Genomic DNA, 20,923 nt, shown 5'->3' on the forward strand with positions numbered 1-20,923 from the left:
ATTTCGAAAGAGCAATTTTTTAACTTCCATTCAAAAGAAAGAGTTAAAGTCACATAATGATATGACCATTTTTCTGATTGAAACCCTGCTGAAAAGACAAATCTATAAACGTCTCAAGCTTAGCATTTCAACTTACTTGGTTTCATCCTCGATTTTTCAACAGACTTAAGTCTCGACTTCCCAACAATCATGTCATCACCTGAGAGGAAGGACAGAGCAGAGCGGGCTGCCGGTTTTGGTAATGGTTCCTCTTCACCTTCATAATCATAATCGTCTGAACTAAACATACGTCCACTTTTTGCAGTCCTGAATGCCCTACCATGACTCTTTGCAGCTTTTTTGTTAGTAGTATTCGCCCACAAAGGAGCATCGGAATATGTTGCTGCAGCTTCGTTGCCTGTCACCGGTCCAGGCACGCCAGGTGGTGGTGGTGGTGGAGGTGGCGGTGGGGGAGCTGATGAAGGTACTGATGCGGCTTCTGTTGCATCATGATCATCTGCATCATCATTACCCTTCCTTGCCGTTTGCTTTGTCCTTGCCATTTTGAATATTAGTCAGTGTCGTACTTGCTCATCATTGGCATAAGATATTGTCGTTAACAGACAGGCTGTAAAAGAAAGAAAAGCATATTTTGAGATTTAACTTGCCGATTTTGTATCTCCTGCTGTGCTGAAATGTTTTAGGGCATTTGGACAGTACTGATCTGCGCTCAGGCTAAAAAATAGCACAGAAAAGTCACCAAGACAGCTGAAATCATGTTAAAACTTGGACCAAACTGACGTCAATAAGATGCACAATTTGTCTGAGAATGAGGATCCAGGTAACCTGTGCTACGGAGTGCTATTCTGGTCTGTCACTGTCCGATGCCTATCATCCGGCCAAGGGATTGCCACGTGCAGTGATGTCAAGATGAAGTACCGGTACAAATATGGTGTCACAGGTAAAGGCCCTAAATAGGGGCCTAAGCCATGTAAGCAGTAAGATTATAAGATAGGCCTAGGCTAATAAGTCATGACAAGTCTTAAGAGCTGAAAATGTCAGGCTAAATCCTTACTTACAAAATGGGATTTCCAAAAACCAAAAGCTCAATTCGTTCAGTTCACAAACTATCAACTCAATGCTACTGATTGGGACGTTCCATCTTAGATTTCACAAAAGTGACAAGTATTTTACACCGAGATGAGAGCAACATTCCTTTCCTGTTTCCAAGCACGCACTTTCCTCATTCTCACTCATAGCAGTGCACCATTGTATCTTCCCGCGTCCATTTCGTAGTGCTGACTTTATTCGCACGGTTTGCATTGGGCAAGACTGGATTTTGCGACAGTGAAAATTGGTCGATTGCACTTCCGCTTTATTTTCGATGAAATAAATTATTTATTTATTTGTTTTTTTCTACAAATTCAACATGATGTCGCGGGCTGTTCGAGCAGAAACGAGAAGCAGAGCAAAGGAAGATATCAAAAGAGTCATAAATGCAATAGACAAAGTTCGCACCTGGTACGATCTCTTTGTTATGCCGTGCCAAAAACTGCCGGCTTTGTGTTCGTAGTGTAAAATGGGTAACATAATTTCGCCAGTACCCTAACTTAGCAATTGGCTGGAGGTTCACTACTCTCTCTTTTGTTTACAGGGAGAAGAAATGGATCACAATTGGTGATACCACCATGAGGATATTCAAATGGGTTCCAGGTAGGACTAGAGAAAAGTTAATGATCATTTGTAGTTTTGAGGTGCCAGCCTGCGCTGCAGTGTCACCTCACCAGTTGGGATTTGCACCACCTCAGTAGTAGAAGAATCCCCGCCATGAGAAGGGAAGAAGGGAGCCTTGCTTGCCAGTGGCTACATGGTCGCTGGCTATTGTATTGGCTTTTGTATGCCGCTGTATGGTTACCAGTTGCTAGATTGTTCAAAACCATACATGGAAGAATTGTATATTGCATGGCGTAAATGTATTCGTCAGATTTTGTGTTTGCCATATCGCACTCATAATGACCTGTTACCAGCCATTATAAAGGACTGTAGCGTTCAAACTCAATTGGAGAAAAGGTTTGTAAAATTCATCAAAGGACTGCGAAATCAGGAAATACACTCGTAAAGGTTACAGTTGGATTATTATTTGCCGGGAGCGTCTCATCAGTGGGGAAAAGTCTAACTATGGTGTTACAAAAGTACAACTGGAATAGGGATCAGCTGCCTGATGAATGTATAATGCTAAGGGACATCAATAGGGAATTTTGGGGATTGGGGCATAATAGGGTTGCCATCCAAGTTAGGGAATTGCTTGAAATGCGGGAGGCAGGTAATCATATTCTCACAAAAGAGGAAATAGACATGATTCTTAACTTTTTGTGTACAGGTTGATTTGATGGAGTATTGTTTTTGGTGTTAGTTTTATTGTGATAGTTCAAGATGCTAATGTAACTTATTCAGGATCATCTCCAAGAATGAGAGGTTTTCGGGTTCGACTCTCAGTCTTACCTTTTACTTTGTTTGCCTTATCGTAAACTTGTATTTGCACCCAACTCTGTATTGTCTTATTGCACCTTATTTTTTGTTATCTGTACAACGGAAAGTAGTACGAATAAACATATATATATTGGAACAGTTTTTGAAGTAGATTTAAAGAACTCAACCTCTCTGGCACGAGTAAGTAGTAACACACCTACGGTACACAGGAAGAACATAAGGCTTTTTACAAATTACAGTTGACCTGTAGGCTGTTGTGCATTTCTCAAATATTTCATCAAAACAACACTTTACAGCAGTTTTTCGATAAATTGAAATGTTTCTTTTCAGTTTCAAATCCAGATTCTAGTCAGGTATGTTAGAGAAATTTCTAAATAAATATTTCAACATTTCAAATTGATATCCTGTAAAGGTGCAAACACACTTATTTCAGGAAACAAATCTTGAGTTATTTCCAAATACTGAATAATTCTGTTCTTCATTATTTTGGAAATAAAACGTTGCTTAGTCGTTGTGTGATTGTGAATCGTGTAAATTGTGCATGAAAACCCAGTACTCCTCTTGAAGAGAAGAAAACAGGGATTCGTTTATACTTTGAATCAGTATAACATTTGTATAGTGGTGCTTTAAACAAAAGCAGTATTCATCGAATTCAAGCACTTGTGACTTGTCTGTACTGACATCAGTGCTGAAAAGCATTGAATTGACCACTGCAATATGTAGTTTTCTGAAACAGTGAATATTTTATGTTTTTATCACTCTGTTTGTTCTGTAGCGAACAAATTTCCGGGCTATGAAGTTCAAGGTAAACTAAGCGTGAATGTTCATCTCTCTTAATCAGTCATCATCTGCAAGAAGTCTACTCACTCACATCCTTCATCCATGATTTCAAGAATAAATAAAGATTCGTCTTTATGTGTTCTGGGTCATATCAGATGGGGAGAATCTGTGTCTGATTTCAATGAAATGTATGTTGCTGCATGTCTCCATCCTTATCAAGTTATGGTTGGTGGTAGAAGCATGCCAGGGTAATAAGTTACACATGACCATGAAAGATATGAGGTGTCATAGATAGCTATGAAATGACTCCAAACAATATGTGAAACTATTGGTACAGATATTATTTGCTCTTTTTTAGACTTTTCTTAATTTGTGCTTGAGAATTTTCAAACAAAGTTTGATTTATCGTGGAGTAGGGTTTGACATTTCATTGCTTTCGGAGTCACTTACTTCAGTGTCTTTTAACAATTCGACTCATCATCATTCAGCTATCTTCACCAAGCTTGACGAACATTGATTCACTTCGAATTTCCTGCTGTGTCACTCAAGTTGCTTGTGCTGTCGTAAAAGTGTGTCATTTCATAACTTTATCATATATGTTCTCTTCGAGACAGTTTCATGCTAGGTTTACTAACAGTCACTGTTGATCAATGGCAAGTTAAAAGCAGCAGATATACATCTGTTTCCAGTAAAACTAGGGTGAATGAACAAATCCGTACCCTTCACTCACTGTTTTGTCTTGCATAAATTAGTGTTGCAGAGTGATGTAGTCCTAAATTGTGTGAAACGAAACTTCACCAGTCCTGTAGTTTTTACTAGTTTACCAAATTAAGAGCATTTCACATCTCAAATTTCACCATCCCAGATAATTTTCCTGTGACAAACATAATTTTTGTGGTCGATTTTGATTACCTCATCAATAGATGTGTCAAATATTCATCGATGATCTATCTCTGCATGTGTAAATGGTGAGGTGGCTGGGCAACTTAATTGAAAGATACAAAAGTTTGTCTGTGATGTTCCATCCTTGAAAACCAGTGTCAGTCGCATGCTCCTCCTTTTGCATACACATTTCTACATTCAGGGAAGCAAGTATGGATGACCTGAATCTGAATCTTAGTTTCTTCTAGACTATTCAGCCGTGGCTGAGAGATACATGTAGTTGGGGCGCGAAAGACTGATGTTTGGCACGACGCCGATGCAACACAATCACAGTAAAATAAGCCCTAATGGTATAATGCAATAAAATGAGGGTGAGCCCTTTACTTTGAAAAAGGCAATACACCTTGTAAGAATGTTGTTGGCGTCACTATAAGGGTCTGCTTCCATTTTGACGGCAAAGCGTTGTGGTGGAATCAGTCTGATAGATGTGTGAGTTTTGTTTTTGTGAACTACTTTTCAGGGTGTTGGAAAGAAAGGAGTCTTCCGCAAAGGAGCTCGTGTTGCGAAGGAGGAGGGCTCTGAAAAGGCTGAAGAGAAAAACGGCGAAGGTATGGGTTAGTTTCAATAGTATTAATTGTACTGGAACCGGTTTGGACTACTCGGAAATGTTAAGCTTTTTTGTAGTGGGCAGCTAAACATATGTCTGTAATTATCTATTGCTATGATAGCATTTCAACTTTTTGAAAGCAGTATGGTGTGTGTAACAAGTTAATGCATTTGTTCAGGGAATCGTTTTCTGTAAAATGTCTTTAATAATACACTTGTCCGCTTTATCAGAATGCATTGCACCCTGTCCCATCACTTGGCACTGCAGTTATATTTAAGTGTCAGCTTGGTTTGTGGTAAGTTGCGTATGATCAATATCACATGTATCAACGCATGGTTTACTTGCTCCAAGAAATGATTGTGAGGCATCCTGAGAGATGATGACCATGGTCAGCCTCATGAGCATTACGCATAAACAATTAGGACACTGTTGTTTTCATTTTGAAACAGATTGACTAATTGTTTGCTGTATATGCACCCTGAAAACAGCTACTGCTTATTTTGATTTGTCCTGTATGATATTTCTGCCTTTCATTTTGCCTGCAGCGCCAAAGTCCACTTCAAAAGTTTCGATAGAGGACTGCAATGAAGATAGCAACTCTGTGGCCGACTCCAACTCGATGATCAGCTCTACCAAGCAGCCTCGTACAATAGGTGTGCTTTCTGTAGCTTTAGTTTCACTGCGGATTGCTTATACTCGTCAGAAAGATAATCTTGGCACTGCTTCGTCGCCTTGCATCAGTTTCATCCACATCACACATCAAAAACTGAATACCTTGCAGCTATGTATAAGTTCCAGATGCAGATTAATCCTTCAAAAACTTCAGCACAGAGATTTGCTTCGGAGAACCTCGTTTTAGTGTCCTTCAATCCGTTTTCTCATTGCATTTTTATAGTGGCTATATTTGTTTGTCATTAGCTTTTTTTACATTTAATTTCTTTGTCCATCTGTGCACCTGAGTCATAACTCTGAGATGTTGGAGAAGGCATGTTAAAGATGGCATTATCCAGTTTTTCAAGTTAAACTATCAATTCTAACTACATGTAGCGGAAACCCTCTGGAACCGATGGCCACATCGGAAAGTGGGTTAAAGAGAACAGTGGTCGTCTGATTTGCTTCCTGTTATTAAAAAAATAACAATCTTCATACAGTTCCTGATTTTTTCCATCCTTCTTTTCCAGCTCCACAAACATTCAATGAAGACAGTAACTTGAACTCGCAAGATTCAAACCTGTCGTCAGAGAACTACAGCAACTACGAGGACTCGAACATGTCCTTCCCTGCCACTGTCTCCAACCACGGCTCAAATGCTGATGACACGAACGACGCTAACCCCGACATGCGATTAGGTAGGTGGAGCGTGTTGTGTAATGTTTTTCCCAAAACTGTATCGAGTGTGTGCCAGTTATTGCGAAAGACAAGTCTTCTTTCTAGCAGCATTAGGTGTCGTCAGAATAGGGCATCCTTATGTATAAACTTTGCAAATTTGATGTGTAATTTTGATCTGTCTGTTCTTATCGATAGTGTTGACCTTTGAATCCATCGTCAAGCACTGTATTACATATAATTCATGAAGAGAATTGATGTTGAAATGATTTCTGATCATGATACCCAGAATGAGGGAAGAGTTTCTTAAATGGTTCTGGGCTCTGTTTTGCACTGTACATGTCTTTTGTTTTCCAGCGATGAGTTTGATTGGTGAAGAACAAAAGAAGAATATGAACAGGGATAGTCGAGGTGTGTTTTCAAACTGATGAACTGACATCACCTGATGAAGTCAAGAATTGAAACGAGAACCTTGAATGTGTCAGAATATAGATTCTGGCACGTCCACCGAGGCCCGTGAACTAATCTCAGAATGGTGTTTACTGAAATGTGGTTTCTGAACTCCAATATCATCTCAAGTAACTGATAAGGACGGATTGTTATGAAGACAGAATTGGTATACTTCTACTGTAAAGCTTTAATTCAAGGAAAACGACTGTTTAAGAAGGTGCACTTCTTTCTTGGTAGATTGAGATTTAAATTCTGTTCAATTAAAGTGCTGATAAATTAGTCTATTGCTCTTAAGAGTTTTAGCTATTGCATAATCTGTTTCGTTATTCTTACAGATTCTGGCCCACCTGTTCTTGAAAGAGAGAGTAGTGAACCACCAACAAAGAAATCACGGACAGAGTCGTCATCCAAAGAAAATTCGAATAGCTCGAGTTGAAGACAAAGTACCTAGAATCTTATTGTATTCATGGAGGACTTCCTTAGTCATTAATGAACTTTTGTAACTTATTGTTTTTAACGAGCTGACCTGTTAAGGGAACAAACCACTTTTGTCCATGTAATACCATGATAGCCCCTGATGGAGCATAGTTGGATTTCAGCTGACCTGGGATTTGATAAGATGTCACTTTCAAGAAGTTCAATAGAATGGTGAAATTAGCTATTGTTCTTGATTCTGTGGGTTCCTGATTATTATGAATACCGGGTAACTTATGTTCAGTATAACCACGTAACCTAAGTTTTATTTGTTATGTTAGTAATTGTCTGGTTGTTGTGTTTTTCTTTGAATCTCTTTCAGTTCTGAATCTTTGTTTGTTTTTTGTCTTCAGGGAAATTGGCTGTTAATTGGGGGGTCTTAATTATCTTTTTTTTAACTGTAAGCATAGAGTAGGCCCATTCTTGCTTTGACATTCAACAACTAATACCCGGAACTGAAATGAGTGGTTCTCCTTAAAATGCAGTGGTTTTGAGCATTTATGAATATTGTCTTCTTTTTAAGATGGTTAGGGCATATTCGATATAAAAATTGTCTGTTCCTGTACCGGTAACCTAGTATTTACAGACAACAGCTAATAGGTGATATGAGGCAATCAAATGTCTCATATTCTTGGCTACAGCTTATATTGTGACAAGAAAAATGTAATAAATGAAAATATTCAAAGATCTTATTTTGTCTGAAAATATCTCATCTTATCTTTATGGCCATGCCAGATTCAGAAGTGTTTTCAGGTCGTCAATTTTTTGTGTGTTGAGATCTAAGGTCCCCAGTTCTATGTGTCCCTGATCTATAGATGTTTTATGCATTTTGGGTTCCATGTTTCCTGGGTTCGATGCACAACAAAAAATTTGGCAGATTTCTTGAAAGGTCAAACATCTTGGCAGACAACTGACATTATCAGGTCTTTGGCAGAGCCATAAAAAACACCTATTCATAATCAATTCAGGAGTGGAGCATACATTTTTTGGGCATTCTACATCCAAAATTGCAAGGCAAAAACCCACAGTATGAGGCAGTTTCTCTGGAGTGCCAGGCAGTCAAAGAAATTATTTCTTGGACTGTTGACTCCATCAGAGACACAGAGACAATGCTGTCCTTGCAAAGCATTTGGCTTGAAATGAGGCCTTATAATTTTATTTCTTTTGCAGCTCCAATCCTGCAATGTTACGCCATACACTTAAGCAAACCAAATGACAATGGATAGTACAATTTTTATTCTAATAAATACAAATAATGAATAAAGCGCACTAATTCACATCCAGAGCTGAAACTACAAAGTTGAAACTGGGATGATACAATCTCAAGTAAAGGCGAATTTCTGAGAACTTCTCACCAACTTTTGCCAAGGACAAAAGAAGGAACACAAATTTCACAATCTACAAGTGATCAGTGCTTTTTCTCACGGCTTCAAATCTTTCTAAAGACAAAAGCCCAATGAATGTTATGCATAACAAGCAACGCTAATTCACAAACAGCATGAAAGAGTTAACAGTTTTGGGGGAACTCCACATAACTGTCAGGTAATCACTCTCTGAACTGATGACAGACTAGCCTGAACTTTTCATTATTGACCACTCCTCAGTGAAAACGAATCCAACAAAAATGGGGTCATTGTATACAGTGGTACTGTATTACCCCGATGAGAAGCAAATGGGTTCATTGTATACAGTGGTACTGTATTACCCTGATGAGAAGCTCAACGTCCATCACTAGTAGCTAAGATATTTGTGCGTACCGGTTTGACTACAGGCTGAAGTTGACGATGTACTCCCGACGGAGCCATTGGGTGCTTTGCCTGCTCATTGACCGAGGCATGGTGACTAAGGAGACAGTGACCGGGTTGGCACTAGCTGATCAACGGACATATCCACAGGGCGGCAATTCGCATCTTCTCATCTTTTCTCATTTCTGCCTATTCACGTGAATCAAGTTTTACAAGGAAACCTTCTCCTTGCGTAGCGTGGGGTACCAACCCACCGCAGATTCAGGATCGTGCAATGGTTTCCAAATAGCCTCCACCCACCCCCGACTCGACCGATTGTAGTATCCATTCGCAATAGGCGTAACCACCGTCCTGCCCCTTTGAGGTCACCATCTCTCAGGTGCTAACAAAGGGGCAATCGGGTCTCAAATTTTGGCAAAAGGAATGGACCCTATTGACACTTTCCGACCAATCAGAGTGTCACCAGTTCAGAGCGCAATCACCTGACAGTTATATAGAGTTACACCAAAATGCTAACAATTCATTACATTTGTGAAAAGGTGTTGATTATTTCAATACATTCAGTAGACCCAAATCAACGATCTCAGGAAGGTGCTTATGTGACATATTGCATGGCTTTTAAAACAGAAAACAAACCAGTCACTAGTCAGTTCACTAAACCAAATTGGAATATTCAGGACAAGGACAAAAGGCTAACAATTCATTACACATTTGCAAAAAGGTGTTGATTATTTCATCAGCTACTGTTCAAAGCAGGTGTTCCCGATGCGCGGTTTGAAGTGTCTCCGAGCATCCTGTGATGGTTTCCCTTGGGCTATGTGACAGATGCAGCACCAATATTGGACAACAACTGAAAAAGAAACCAAACTATTATAACTAGCATAAATTTGTATGCCATTAGACGTAGAAATACGAATAGAACACAAATATCTGAATCAGACAACTCGACTAGGATGCTGGAACTCCCAATCGACATTTTTTTGGATGAGATGAACGCCCATTTGTCAAAAATGCGGGCGCCATGACATTTTTTTGCGCACTGCACAAAAATCATGAAATACTGCATCAAAGGTGAAAATGCGGGTCAAAATCTATGTATGTTTGAGCTATGATATCTTATTTATCAACGTACTGCCCAAAGAAGTCTATAATTGCGAAAAGAAACGTAAAATCGAAGTTTTTGAGGAGAAATTTTGAAGTTCCCGCCCAGTGAATTTACCACCTGGCAGACGATTGTGTGATGACGTCATCGTCCTCCACTGCGCGGCGGATACGGCCGAGATGACTGATAGTACCCGACGACGATAACAACAACACAATCTCCGATAATCTGCTCAGCTGAAATATCTCTGACAGCACTTCATTGCGTGAAGGTGCCGTTTTACCATAGTATTTATCAAATGTCCCAGAAAACAATTGTTAGGTGACAAAATTAAATCAACAGAACTGTTCTGACCAAGAATTGGCTCAAAATGTCCAAAATTTGTGTTACTTTGAATAAACTATGGAGAACTATTTCGGCAACCGCATCACATTTACCACGAACTTGGAAAAGTAGCAGAGGAGAAATTGTCTTCTCAGATGAAAAGATTTTGTGAAGAAAGAAGATAGTGACTCATATCAAAATCACGCACGAGTGACACTCGTAAAACAATGTAGTTGGTTACATGCCTTATCAACTTGTTGACAGTGTTCTTTAGCAGGCGACCTCGAAGTTGGACAATAATTTCTCCCATTTAAGACTGCTAAAAAGGTACCTTTTTTCCCTTCAAATCCCTTGCATGTCATGAATGATGTAGGGGCCTACATCATACATGCACTGCACAGTCACAGGTAGGTTAACACCTCGTATGGATCATGGATGGATTCATGGAAAATCTTTCAAGCAACATTCATTTCAACTTTTTTATGACAGTATTTATATCTTTGTGGGTTTGTGCATTGTATGTGTTTTATATATTTCTTTCAAAGGGCTGACCCGGCCCTGTCCGTGGCCCTGTATACTCACTGGGTGAGTTTTAAAGTAGGTGTTATCACCGGGTGTTAACACTAACCCCTAAGATTACACCAGAAATAAACTGCTCAGTGTCAACACTGAGTGTCAGCTAATCTCAGTTTAAAGTCAGTGTTTGGTGTTCCAGAAAGTGTTAGTGTCACACTAACACCAGACTTAATTTCTACTCGGTGTTATCGTGGCCAGAATTTCAAGGCATTTTCCATTGCACTAACACTAAAGCCTTAGGGATAACACCCGACCAGAGTCTACAGCTCTCAACTGGTGTTAGCAGCCATCTTGGATCAGAAAAGAGAAAATGATATTTGTACCATTTCAACAAGTTGTAGCAGGGATTTTGGGACCGAATCGAGGACCAAATCATGTGAGACGAGCTGCTTTATCTACAGAGCCTGCAGAGAAACACTTGCGGTTAACAGATAATGAAATACAGGTGCTATCAACTGAATTTCATCACCACATCTTGGCCCATGGACAAGGTGGGGCCTCTTTCAATTCATCCCAGCGGCGAATTGACATTTTTCTGTCATACCTGGCGTCAGGAGGCTATTATAGGCAGCATGCTTATACTCATGGGGTAGCAACCTGCACTGCTCTGAAATATACCCATGAAGTTGCCGACTACATGCAAGAAATAGCTCAGCAACACATCCGTCTGCCACAACCTGCCGAATTTCAGGCTTTGTCCTCACCACTAAAGGACACTCATGGAAATGACCTCAACGTCATTTTGTACATTGATGGTGTCGTCATCAGGATTCAACACCCAGACCACGCTGGGGACGCTTACTACTGCGGTAGACCAGGGAAGTCATGCGATTCAATTAACGTTCAATACGTGGTGGAAAAGAACGGACGATGGCCACTCTTGACACTAACAGTAACACTAACACCGGTGTAACACTAACACCAGCACCGGTGTGACACGACACCGAGTTCTCAGAGGTTGAAATTAACACTGACACTAACACTAATCGCCAACACTAACACCAACACCTACTTTAAACTCACCCACTGTATAATGTATCGCACTTTGACATTGGCTGCCCACAAATTGAAAAGTTGGAAAAGTATCCGTAAGATTAGTCTATTGGGTGATGTAGAAAGTGTACTTTTGAATGATGATACTGCAGCTGGACAAATTATTGTTATGTTCCCTCAACAAATACCAAGACGAACTCTGTGCACTAATGAATATTGTTTTAAATTTGTTGATGTCATTCATCTTGCACTTGCAGGTAAATCAGAACGCCAAGATGACAACTTACGGAGTACTTAGCTATATTGAAGCAAAACGAAACAAGTCTCTTCCGGTGAAAAAAAAAGACATTATTATTGACTTGCTTAAGGATGAGCCGATGCCTTTCCGTGATCCTAAAGTGATGCACCGAGTAATCACGGATGCAGAATGTGAAGGAAAGGAAGTCCTCATAATCGGTGATGTTCACGGCTGCCTTGAAGAGTTAAAAGATTTACTGGTTAAGTGCGACTTGTTAGAAGATGGTGTAGTAAGAGACGGTGCCATAGTGATTCTCTGTGGTGATATAGTAATGAAAGGTCCACTTAATGTCGAGACATTACGCTATATGAAGCATGCAGGCATTTTGGCAGTAAGGGGTAATCAGGATGACAAGTGTATACTACGGTACACCGACAAAGTAAACGGTATACCTTTTATGACTAAGAATCTGTGGATGGAAGGCTTGACTGCAGATGATATCGAAGTTCTCCTTGACCTTCCTTACTCTATATCAATCCCAAGCGTTAAGACTGTCATTGTGCATGCTGGAGTGTTCCCAGGTGTACCGTTGGAGGAACAAAATCGATTTGTCTTGACATACATGCGGAGTATACACTCAAAAAATGGAACTCTAGCACCTAGTCCTGCCACAGTGAAAGAAGATGAAGACCAGCCATGGGCAAAATTGTGGCGTGGTCCGTATCATGTGTATTTTGGCCATGATGCGAGGCACGGACTACAGCAGTGGGATTTCGCAACTGGCTTGGATACAGGCTGTGTGTATGGGAAAAAAATGACTGGAAAATTTGTTGCTGGTCGACGCCAAGGTGAATTTATAAGTGTTGATGCCAGGAACACATACTGGAAAGTATAAGTAGCTAAATACCCAAAGATATTTCGAAATGGCCCTTTTGCATTGGCAACTGGACTTTTGGTGTGGCCTCCAGTTCCAGGAAAGGGTGATTTCAAAATGCCTCCCTGGTATAGATGAATCCCGGCCAGGACATTGTGAAAGAGGGCAGCAAACACAGAGGGGGGGGGGAGGGGGCTTATTCCATGACATCAAACAGGGGAAAACTCGCATGAAAATTAGCTACCCAGGTCGAATCACACTGGCGACGAAACATGGGGGTCGGCTGGGGAATCGTCTGTTTAGCTACCCGTTAATTGATTCTCTTTAACAAAGAAAACAAGGCTTCAAACACGTCATCACTACCTCTGGTAACCGTCAAGATCAACGTTTTTGTGACCTCTGAAATTCTTCAATTTGGAGAATCACATTTCTGGTGTGTTGTTTGTTATTCATTTTGAATGTATAGATATATATTGTATCAAATTTAGATTTTTGTTCTGCCTTTTGATTGCCATGTAGCAAAAATACAAATTGATATTGAAATAGAAATTTTGCTACGTGGCAGTTGGCACACAAAAGTTGTTTTATTTATTAACAGTTCTGTGGTCTGTGAGAACAGACCAAGTTAATTACACCATATCATGGTGGAGTGCTGAGAATTATACGACATGTATTGACTACCCGGGTACTATAAGATCATTATTGACTAGTCCAGATAATACCAAGAATAAATGGTACCAAGTGATAATGCATAAATTTACACTTTGCTCAACATTTTTTTAAATAACTTCTGATTGATGATGATTGTTGACTTCTTGTGATGAAGTGCTTCCAGTTCATATTAGTAATGTTGCTATGTAATGTAACACTACATTGTGGGTCTGTTCAATGGGCAATATTCTACAAGTATCATAACAAGTATAACGATATAATATTCTGTGTGTTTTTAGTCACATAGCGCATGCATAATGGATTAGTGGCTCAGACACTCGGTGGGAATCTGTGTTGGCTAAAAGAGTATCCTTCAATCTGGTGGGAGCTAGGGGTGAAATGAAATAAAATGAATTGAACCAAAGTTTGAGAATAGGGAAAGGTCAACTTGGACATGTGCTTATATTTTTATAAATGATCTGACAATAAAATTCTACTTATCAAATTCAGATAGCGGTCACAAGAAGTTGCCTTATAATCCTGCTTGGGTGCAACGATTACTCTACAGGAGGGTTGGATGAAATATTCTGACTAAGGGGACAAAATGCACAATATGTTCTTGGTCTTAAAAGTTCTGTTTTGAAGCCAATCTGTAAACTGAGTTGTTGTTTTTTTGGTGTACCAGGTAGTTTTTTACAAGTTCGATTGGTTGTAACAATTCTATTCATGTGGTCTGTTTTCATGATCATAAAACCCACACGAACAGCAACCCCAAGGAAGTTAATGATTTTAGAATACAGAAAAACCTCCCTTAGCAAACACCTCTCTATTAAGGAAACCCTCTCTATTAAGGACACTAGTTTTGGTCCCAAATTGGGTGTTTCCATTTAATTTGACCTCTAATCAGGACACCTCTCTATTAAGGACAGCACTTGTCAGTCCTGAGGGTGTCCTCAATAGAGAGGTTCTACTGTAGTTTGAATCTTTGTTCACTTAAACAGGGTAAGATCGACGTTCTTCTTTATCGTTGACCAATGTTATTTATTCAGATATTTCATGTTTTTTTAAACATTGCAGCGTAAGTGCATACTTAACTAGAGTAACTGGATGATTGTGTGACAAGGAATTTCAATTCATGCCTCGATGATAGATGGCTCCACTGCTGCAACCACAAATTCATTGGCCATTTGGAGGTATGACAGTCAGTTGTGAGGCATCTTTTGTTGGGAACATCTAATCATCCTCTCCCACCGTACTCTACTAGTCTCATCACTTGCACTATATAACCAATGCTATTACTGTTTTTAAGATTTGTAAATACTCTTTCAATCATGATGTCTTTGGAGTTTCAGAATATACTTTAAAAACGTGTCATCCAACAGCAAGGGATATGACGGAGACGAGTGTGCTGAATATCTAAACATCAGATTGGTTTAATTTATTTTTCTATGTCGTCTTAATATTGCTACATGTACATGTTCTTGATATGTATGGCAGGAGTTAATGAGGTCAAGGTCATTCAGCATGTTGGACTGACAGCCACACATCCATCCTGACAATATCGGGCCATTTCACTGGATACGTACGTCATTACTCCCTCTGTTTGCGAGAGGATGACATACATCACGTATCAAAACTTTTCATGGTTGAAGCTGAACTGTCTCCATGTAGTGTAGATCGTCACCGCGGGCATTTTGAATACAAAGGGTGCAGGTATATAGCATAATACATTGTACTTTGTTTTCAAATATGAAATGCCTTCATTTGGTGTTTTTCTCCTCTTTTCGTCTTCACGGTGGCCAACCTATTCACCAGTTACGGGCCACAACTGACTCATCCAATTCTTTTTTCAAACTAATTTTTGAGGGGTGAAATGCACTCATTTCACCATTTCGCTTGTCCAGTTTTACAAATTACAAAAGATTCTGCTTGATCTATTGTGGCCCATACAGGAGTCTTCAGTGTGATTTGCCACTGTGAGTTTGAAATTTTTGTAACTTTAGTTGATAAGTGACGATTGGGTTTCAAGTCAGTACAAGGATGGGATTGTCCTCTCTTGAACCCCAGTCATGCTTTGCTGCCTTAGTGATGGCAGCTTGGCATAGAGGCCAAGACTGCACTAGATAGTGTATACTTCATGTATCCCTTCCAGTCAATTGGAGGTTGGAGTATACATGTACATGATAGGTCTTGCATGCCTTGTGCTATAACCAGTATATCTTCTAATTATGTGTTGTGCAGCTTAAAACTCAGATCTTTTAGGGACCAGTGGTAGTGTGATGAATTTCTTTTGATATTCACTGTGTGTTGTTTTTAAAGTAAAATTTGTTGTGGTTTAATTGATTAAAATAGAATCTGATTTGAAAAAAATTGTTTTCCATCTGTTATGACATTTTGACAATCACTCGATGTTTCTCTATTGTTTATCCTGCAAGTTTCACTTGGTGGACACCGATGACCAGAATGTGTCGGGCAGGAACCTCAAAGGCATACAGTCACAACCTGCAGAATTGAATGATATAAATTAAGAATGAAGCAGGAAACCTCAAATCAAATCACCCTATGATGGACAAGCTAAAAAGAAGTTGAGACTGGTCATTTCCCTTAGGTCCTCTCCAAGGGGATTGCCCCAACATTGCCATGTCCTGCGTCCTCATCGAGTGTTTCCTCATGGAAGATTGGAAGTCACCTGGATGAACATTTACCAGTACCACGACAGTCAAAACAAGGCCAAATTGTTTTCTCTCCTGAAAGTATCGCTGACGACTGTCTCGGTGTCATTGCTAATGACAATGGGCACACATAAGTCATTAGTGGTAGAGGTGATTGTCCTGAACTAACTGGTTAAGTGTGGTTGTGACTTCACTAACTACAACATAGCATATTGCAAATAATAGACTGTCTGATGACCAATATGTGGTTGTGACTTGACCAGCTGCAACGTCCCTAGTAAACATTGGTACAGTTGAATGTCTTAGGTTGTCTTGTCAAGTGTGGGTGTGACAGGACTAGCTACAACAACACTAAGGACCATGGGTAAAGCAATTCCGAGGCATGTCTGGTTGTTACTTGACTTGCAACAACATCCCAAGAGATCATGAGTACTGCAGATTCTCTGATCAGGAGTGATGTGACTTGACCAGCAACAATTTTGCTTTATATGGATCATGGGTGAAGTTGAGTATCTTGGGCTGATGACCAATGTGGTTGTGACTTGACCAGCTGCAACGTTCCTAGTAAACATTGATACAGTTAAATGTCTTAGGTTGACTGGTCAAGTGTGTGTGTAACAGGACGAGCTGCAACATCGCTAAGGATAACGGGTATAGCAAATGTTCTTAGGCTGTCTGATGACCAATGTGATTGTGACTTGAGCTGCTGCAACGTCCCAAGGAAACATTGGTACCGCTGGTTGTCTTTGGTGGTCTTGTCAAGTGTGGGTGTGACAGGACCAGCTACAACAACACTAAGGACCATGGGTAAATCAATTCCGAGGCATGTCTGGTTGTTACTTGACTTGCAACAACATCCCAAGAGATCATGAGTACTGCAGATTCTCTGATCAGGAGTGATGTGACTTGACCAGCAACAATTTTGCTTTATATGGATCATGGGTGAAGTTGATTACCTTGGGCTGTTTGATGACCAATGTGGTTGTGACTTGACCAGCTGCAACGTCCCTAGTAAACATTGATACAGTTGAATGTCTTAGGTTGACTGGCCAAGTGTGGGTGTGACAGGACGAGCTGCAACATCGCTAAGGATAATGGGTATAGCAAAAGTTCTCAGGCTGTCTGATGACCAATGTGGTTGTGACTCTTGACCTGCTATAACACCTTAAGGGTTCAGGGATACAGTAGATTGTCTGGTCAGGTGTAGTTGAGACTCCCACATCGGGCAGCAACAACATCATTTTGTAGAGATCGTGGGTATAGCAAAAGTTCTTAGGCTGTCTGATGACCAATGTTGTTTTGACTTGACCAGCTGCAACGTCCATAGGAAACATTGGTACCGCTAGTTGTCTTTTGTTGTCTTGCCAAGTGTGGGTGTGACAGGACGATCAGGAGTGATGTGACTTGACCAGCAACAATTTTGCTTTATATGGATCATGGGTGAAGTTGATTACCTTGGGCTGTTTGATGACCAATGTGGTTGTGACTTGACCAGCTGCAACATCGCTAAGGATAATGGGTACAGCAAATGTTCTTAGGCTGTCTGATGGCCAATGTGTGGTTGTGACTTGACCAGCTGCAACGTCCCTAGTAAACATTAGTACAGTTGAATGTCTTAAGTTATCTGGTCAAGTGTGGGTGTGACAGGACGAGCTGCAACATCGCTAAGGATAACGGGTAAAGCAAATGTTCTCAGGCTATCTGATAACCAATGTGATTGTGACTCAAGACCTGCTACAACACCTTAAGGGTTCAGGGATAAAGCAGATTGTCTGCTCAAGTGTAGTTGAGACTTGGGCACCAAAAACATAATTTTATAGAGATCATGGGTATAGCAAAAGTTCTCAGGCTGTCTGATGACCAATGTGGTTGTGACTCTTGCCCTGCTGCAACACCTTAAGGGTTCAGGGATACAGTAGATTGTCTGGTCAGGTGTAGTTGAGACTTGGGCACCAACAACATCATTTTGTAGAGATCATGGGTATAGCAAATGTTCTTGGGCTGTCTGATAACCAATGTGGTTGTGACTTGACCAGCTGCAACGTCCCTAGGAAACATTTGCACAGCTGATTGTCTTTGGTGATCTTGCCAAGTGTGGGTGTGACAGGACTAGCTACAACAATGCTAAGGACCATGGGTAAAGCAATTCCGAGGCATGTCTGGTTGTTACTTGACCTGCAACAACATCCCAAGAGATCACGAGTACAGCAGATTGTCTGATCAGGGGTGATGTGACTTAACCAGCAACAATTTTGCTTTATATGGATCATGGGTGAAGTTGAGTACCTTGGGCTGATGACCAATGTGTTTGTGACTTGACCAGCTGCAACATTCCTAGTAAACATTGGTACAGTTAAATGTCTTAGATTGTCTGGTCAAGTGTGGGTATGACAGGACGAGCTGCAACATCGCTAAGGATAAGGGGCATAGCAAATGTTCTTAGACTGTCTGATGGCCAATGTGTCGTTGTGACTTGACCAGCTGCAACGTCCCTAGTAAACATTGGTACAGTTGATTGTCAGGTTGTCTTGTCAAGTGTGTGTGTGACAGGACGAGCCTCAACATCGCTAAGGATAATGGGTATAGCAAATGTTCTTGGCTGTCTGATGGCCAATGTGGTTGTGACTCTTGACCTGCTACAACGCCGCTGGGAAATATTGGTAGAGCTGGTTGTCTTCGGTTGTCTCAGACTTGGGCAGCAACAACATCATTTTATAGAGAATGGGTATAGCAAGTGTTCTTAGGGTGTCTGATGACCAATGTGGTTGTGACTTGACCAGCATGCAACCTCCCTAGGAAACATTGATACAGCTGGTTGTCTTCGATTTTCTGAGACTTGAGCAGCAACAACATCATTTTATAGATATCATGGGTATAGCAAAAGTTCTAAGGCTGTCTGATAACCAATCTGGTTGGGACTTGACCTGCTACAACGTCCCTGGGAAATATTGGTAGAGCTGGTTGTCTTCGGTTGTCTGAGACTTGGGCAGCAACAACATCATTTTATAGATATCATGGTTATAGCAAAAGTTCTAAGGCTGTCTGATAACCAATGTGATTGTGACTTGAGCTGCTGCAACGTCCCAAGGAAACATTGATACAGCTTGTTGTCTTCGGTTGTCTGGCTAAGTGTGGGTGTGACAGGAGTCCTGAGCAACTGGGCCACAGCAACTCCTTCATGGAAACTTTGAAGCTTCTTTGATGGACAGGTTCTGCTGGAAGGACACTTTGCCAGTCCAGACATGCCCAAATTGCATTCAGTCCTGAGAATTACTAGAGACAGTGGGTTTATCAGATTGTCTTACTCGTAGATTGTGTAGTCAGTATGAGATTGTGACTTGACCTGTGGCAGCATCTCTGGAGATCTTGGGTGCAGATTGTCACAGGTTGCTTGTTCAGATGTGGTTTTGACTTGACCCAGGTGACAACCTCTCTGGAGGTCTTGGGTGCAGCAGATTGTCTTAGGTTGCATGTTTAGGAGTGATTGTGACTTGAACTGGGACAACCTCTCTGGAGATCTAGTGGGTGTAGATTGTCTTAGGTTGTGCGGTCAGGTGTGATTGTGACTTGAACTGGGACAACCTCTCTTGAGATCTTGGGTGCAGCAGATTGTCTTAGGTTGCATGTTTAGAAGTGATTGTTACTTGAACTGGGACAACCTCTCTGGAGATCTAGTTGGTGTAGATTGCCTTATGTTGCTTGTTCAGGTGTGATTGTGACTTGAACTGGGACAACCTCTCTGGAGATTATAGTTGGTGTAGATTGTCTTAGGTTGTGCGGTCAGGTGTGATTGTGACTTGAACTGGGACAACCTCTCTGGAGATCTAGTGGGTGCAGATTGTCTGAGGTTGCATGTTTAGGTGTGATTGTGATTTGAACTGGGACAACCTCTCTGGAGATCTAGTTGGTGTAGATTGTCTTAGGTTGTGCGGATGGGTGTGATTGTGACTTGAACTCTCTGGAGGTCTTGGATGCAGATAGTCTCGGGTTGCATGGTCAGATGTGGTTGTGAAAACGTCTCTGGATATCTTGGGTACAGCAGATTGTCTTAGGTTACTTCATCAGGTGTGATTTTGTGTGGTTGTGTGAACATCTCTGGAGGTCTTGGCAGCAGATTTTCTTAGTTTGCATGGTCAGATGTGGCTGTGACTTGACCTGTGCCAACTTCTCTAGAGATCATGGGTGGAGTAGATTGTCTCAGGTCCCATGGTCAGATAGATCTTGGATGCAGCAGATTGTCTTAGTTTGCATGGTCAGATGTGGCTGTGACTTGGCCTGTGCCAACTTCTCTAGAGATCATGGGTGGAGATTATCTCAGGTCCCATGGTCAGATAGATCTTGGATGCAGCAGATTGTCTTAGTTTGCATGGTCAGATGTGGCTGTGACTTGACCTGTGCCAACTTCTCTAGAGATCATGGGTGGAGGAGATTGTCTCAGGTCCCATGGTCAGATAGATCTTGGATGCAGCAGATTGTCTTATGTTGTGCAGTCAGGTGTAGTTGTGACTGTAAACATCCCTGGAGATATAGGGTGCCGCAGATTGTGTTCAATTGCTCTGAATACAGAGACGGAATTTAAAGACATTTCAACAGCTTTTAAACAAAATGGATTCCACCTCGTAATGAAAGGAGCCAAAATAGAAAGTGAGGGACAGAAACCATGCCAACCGTCACAAATTCCAATGGAAACTATCATAGCAGATAACGGTCATTTTACTTCTTTGCTATTAGCCTTTCATGAACAGAGACGACGAAGCCAC

General features: G+C 40.9%; 3 protein-coding genes across 7 annotated transcripts in view; 2 read left to right on the top strand and 1 right to left on the bottom strand.

The window, feature by feature from the left end:
- LOC135482602 (uncharacterized) overlaps nucleotides 1–1,204 on the bottom strand; it is a 34,530-nt gene extending 33,326 nt beyond the window's left edge. Inside the window, exons 1-2 of the mRNA XM_064762781.1 lie at nucleotides 1,059–1,204; nucleotides 137–607 (exon numbers count right to left, since the gene is read on the bottom strand). Coding sequence (XP_064618851.1) covers nucleotides 137–542 — 406 coding nt within the window. The 5' untranslated portion in view covers nucleotides 543–607; nucleotides 1,059–1,204. The remainder of the gene's footprint in view (nucleotides 1–136; nucleotides 608–1,058) is intronic.
- Nucleotides 1,205–1,341: 137 nt separating this feature from the next.
- LOC135482603 (B-cell CLL/lymphoma 7 protein family member A-like) lies at nucleotides 1,342–7,669 on the top strand. 4 transcript variants are annotated; one of them, XM_064762782.1, is made up of 9 exons: nucleotides 1,342–1,500; nucleotides 1,634–1,692; nucleotides 2,800–2,822; nucleotides 3,245–3,274; nucleotides 4,652–4,745; nucleotides 5,284–5,391; nucleotides 5,920–6,087; nucleotides 6,422–6,475; nucleotides 6,850–7,669. In XM_064762782.1, the coding sequence occupies exons 1-9, from the start codon at nucleotides 1,409–1,411 to the stop codon at nucleotides 6,948–6,950; spliced, it is 729 nt and encodes a 242-aa protein (XP_064618852.1). In that variant the 5' UTR covers nucleotides 1,342–1,408; the 3' UTR covers nucleotides 6,951–7,669. The 4 variants fall into 4 exon arrangements, with proteins under 4 accessions (XP_064618852.1, XP_064618853.1, XP_064618854.1 ...); XM_064762783.1 differs by having other exon boundaries at nucleotides 4,652–4,739; XM_064762784.1 differs by lacking the exon at nucleotides 3,245–3,274.
- Nucleotides 7,670–10,323: 2,654 nt separating this feature from the next.
- LOC135482605 (bis(5'-nucleosyl)-tetraphosphatase PrpE [asymmetrical]-like) lies at nucleotides 10,324–15,820 on the top strand. Of its 2 annotated transcripts, none has more exons than XM_064762787.1 (2): nucleotides 10,324–10,566; nucleotides 11,986–15,820. In XM_064762787.1, the coding sequence occupies exon 2, from the start codon at nucleotides 12,004–12,006 to the stop codon at nucleotides 12,859–12,861; it is 858 nt and encodes a 285-aa protein (XP_064618857.1). In that variant the 5' UTR covers nucleotides 10,324–10,566; nucleotides 11,986–12,003; the 3' UTR covers nucleotides 12,862–15,820. The 2 variants fall into 2 exon arrangements, with proteins under 2 accessions (XP_064618857.1, XP_064618856.1); XM_064762786.1 differs by having other exon boundaries at nucleotides 10,324–10,486.
- Nucleotides 15,821–20,923: the final 5,103 nt, after the last annotated feature.

Source organism: Lineus longissimus, chromosome 2 (assembly GCF_910592395.1).
Source record: "Lineus longissimus chromosome 2, tnLinLong1.2, whole genome shotgun sequence".
Taxonomy (NCBI): Eukaryota; Metazoa; Nemertea; class Pilidiophora; order Heteronemertea; family Lineidae; genus Lineus; species Lineus longissimus.

What these genes read in the sequence shown, in the direction of transcription:
- LOC135482603 (XM_064762782.1), top strand. Translation starts at nt 1,409, where the DNA reads ATGATGTCGCGGGCTGTTCGAGCAGAAACGAGAAGCAGAGCAAAGGAA. An exon ending in CAAGCAGCCTCGTACAATAG is followed by an intron (nt 5,392 to 5,919) that starts GTGTGCTTTCTG and finishes CTTCTTTTCCAG; the next exon opens with CTCCACAAACATTCAATGAA. An exon ending in TATGAACAGGGATAGTCGAG is followed by an intron (nt 6,476 to 6,849) that starts GTGTGTTTTCAA and finishes TTATTCTTACAG; the next exon opens with ATTCTGGCCCACCTGTTCTT.
- LOC135482605 (XM_064762787.1), top strand. Translation starts at nt 12,004, where the DNA reads ATGACAACTTACGGAGTACTTAGCTATATTGAAGCAAAACGAAACAAG.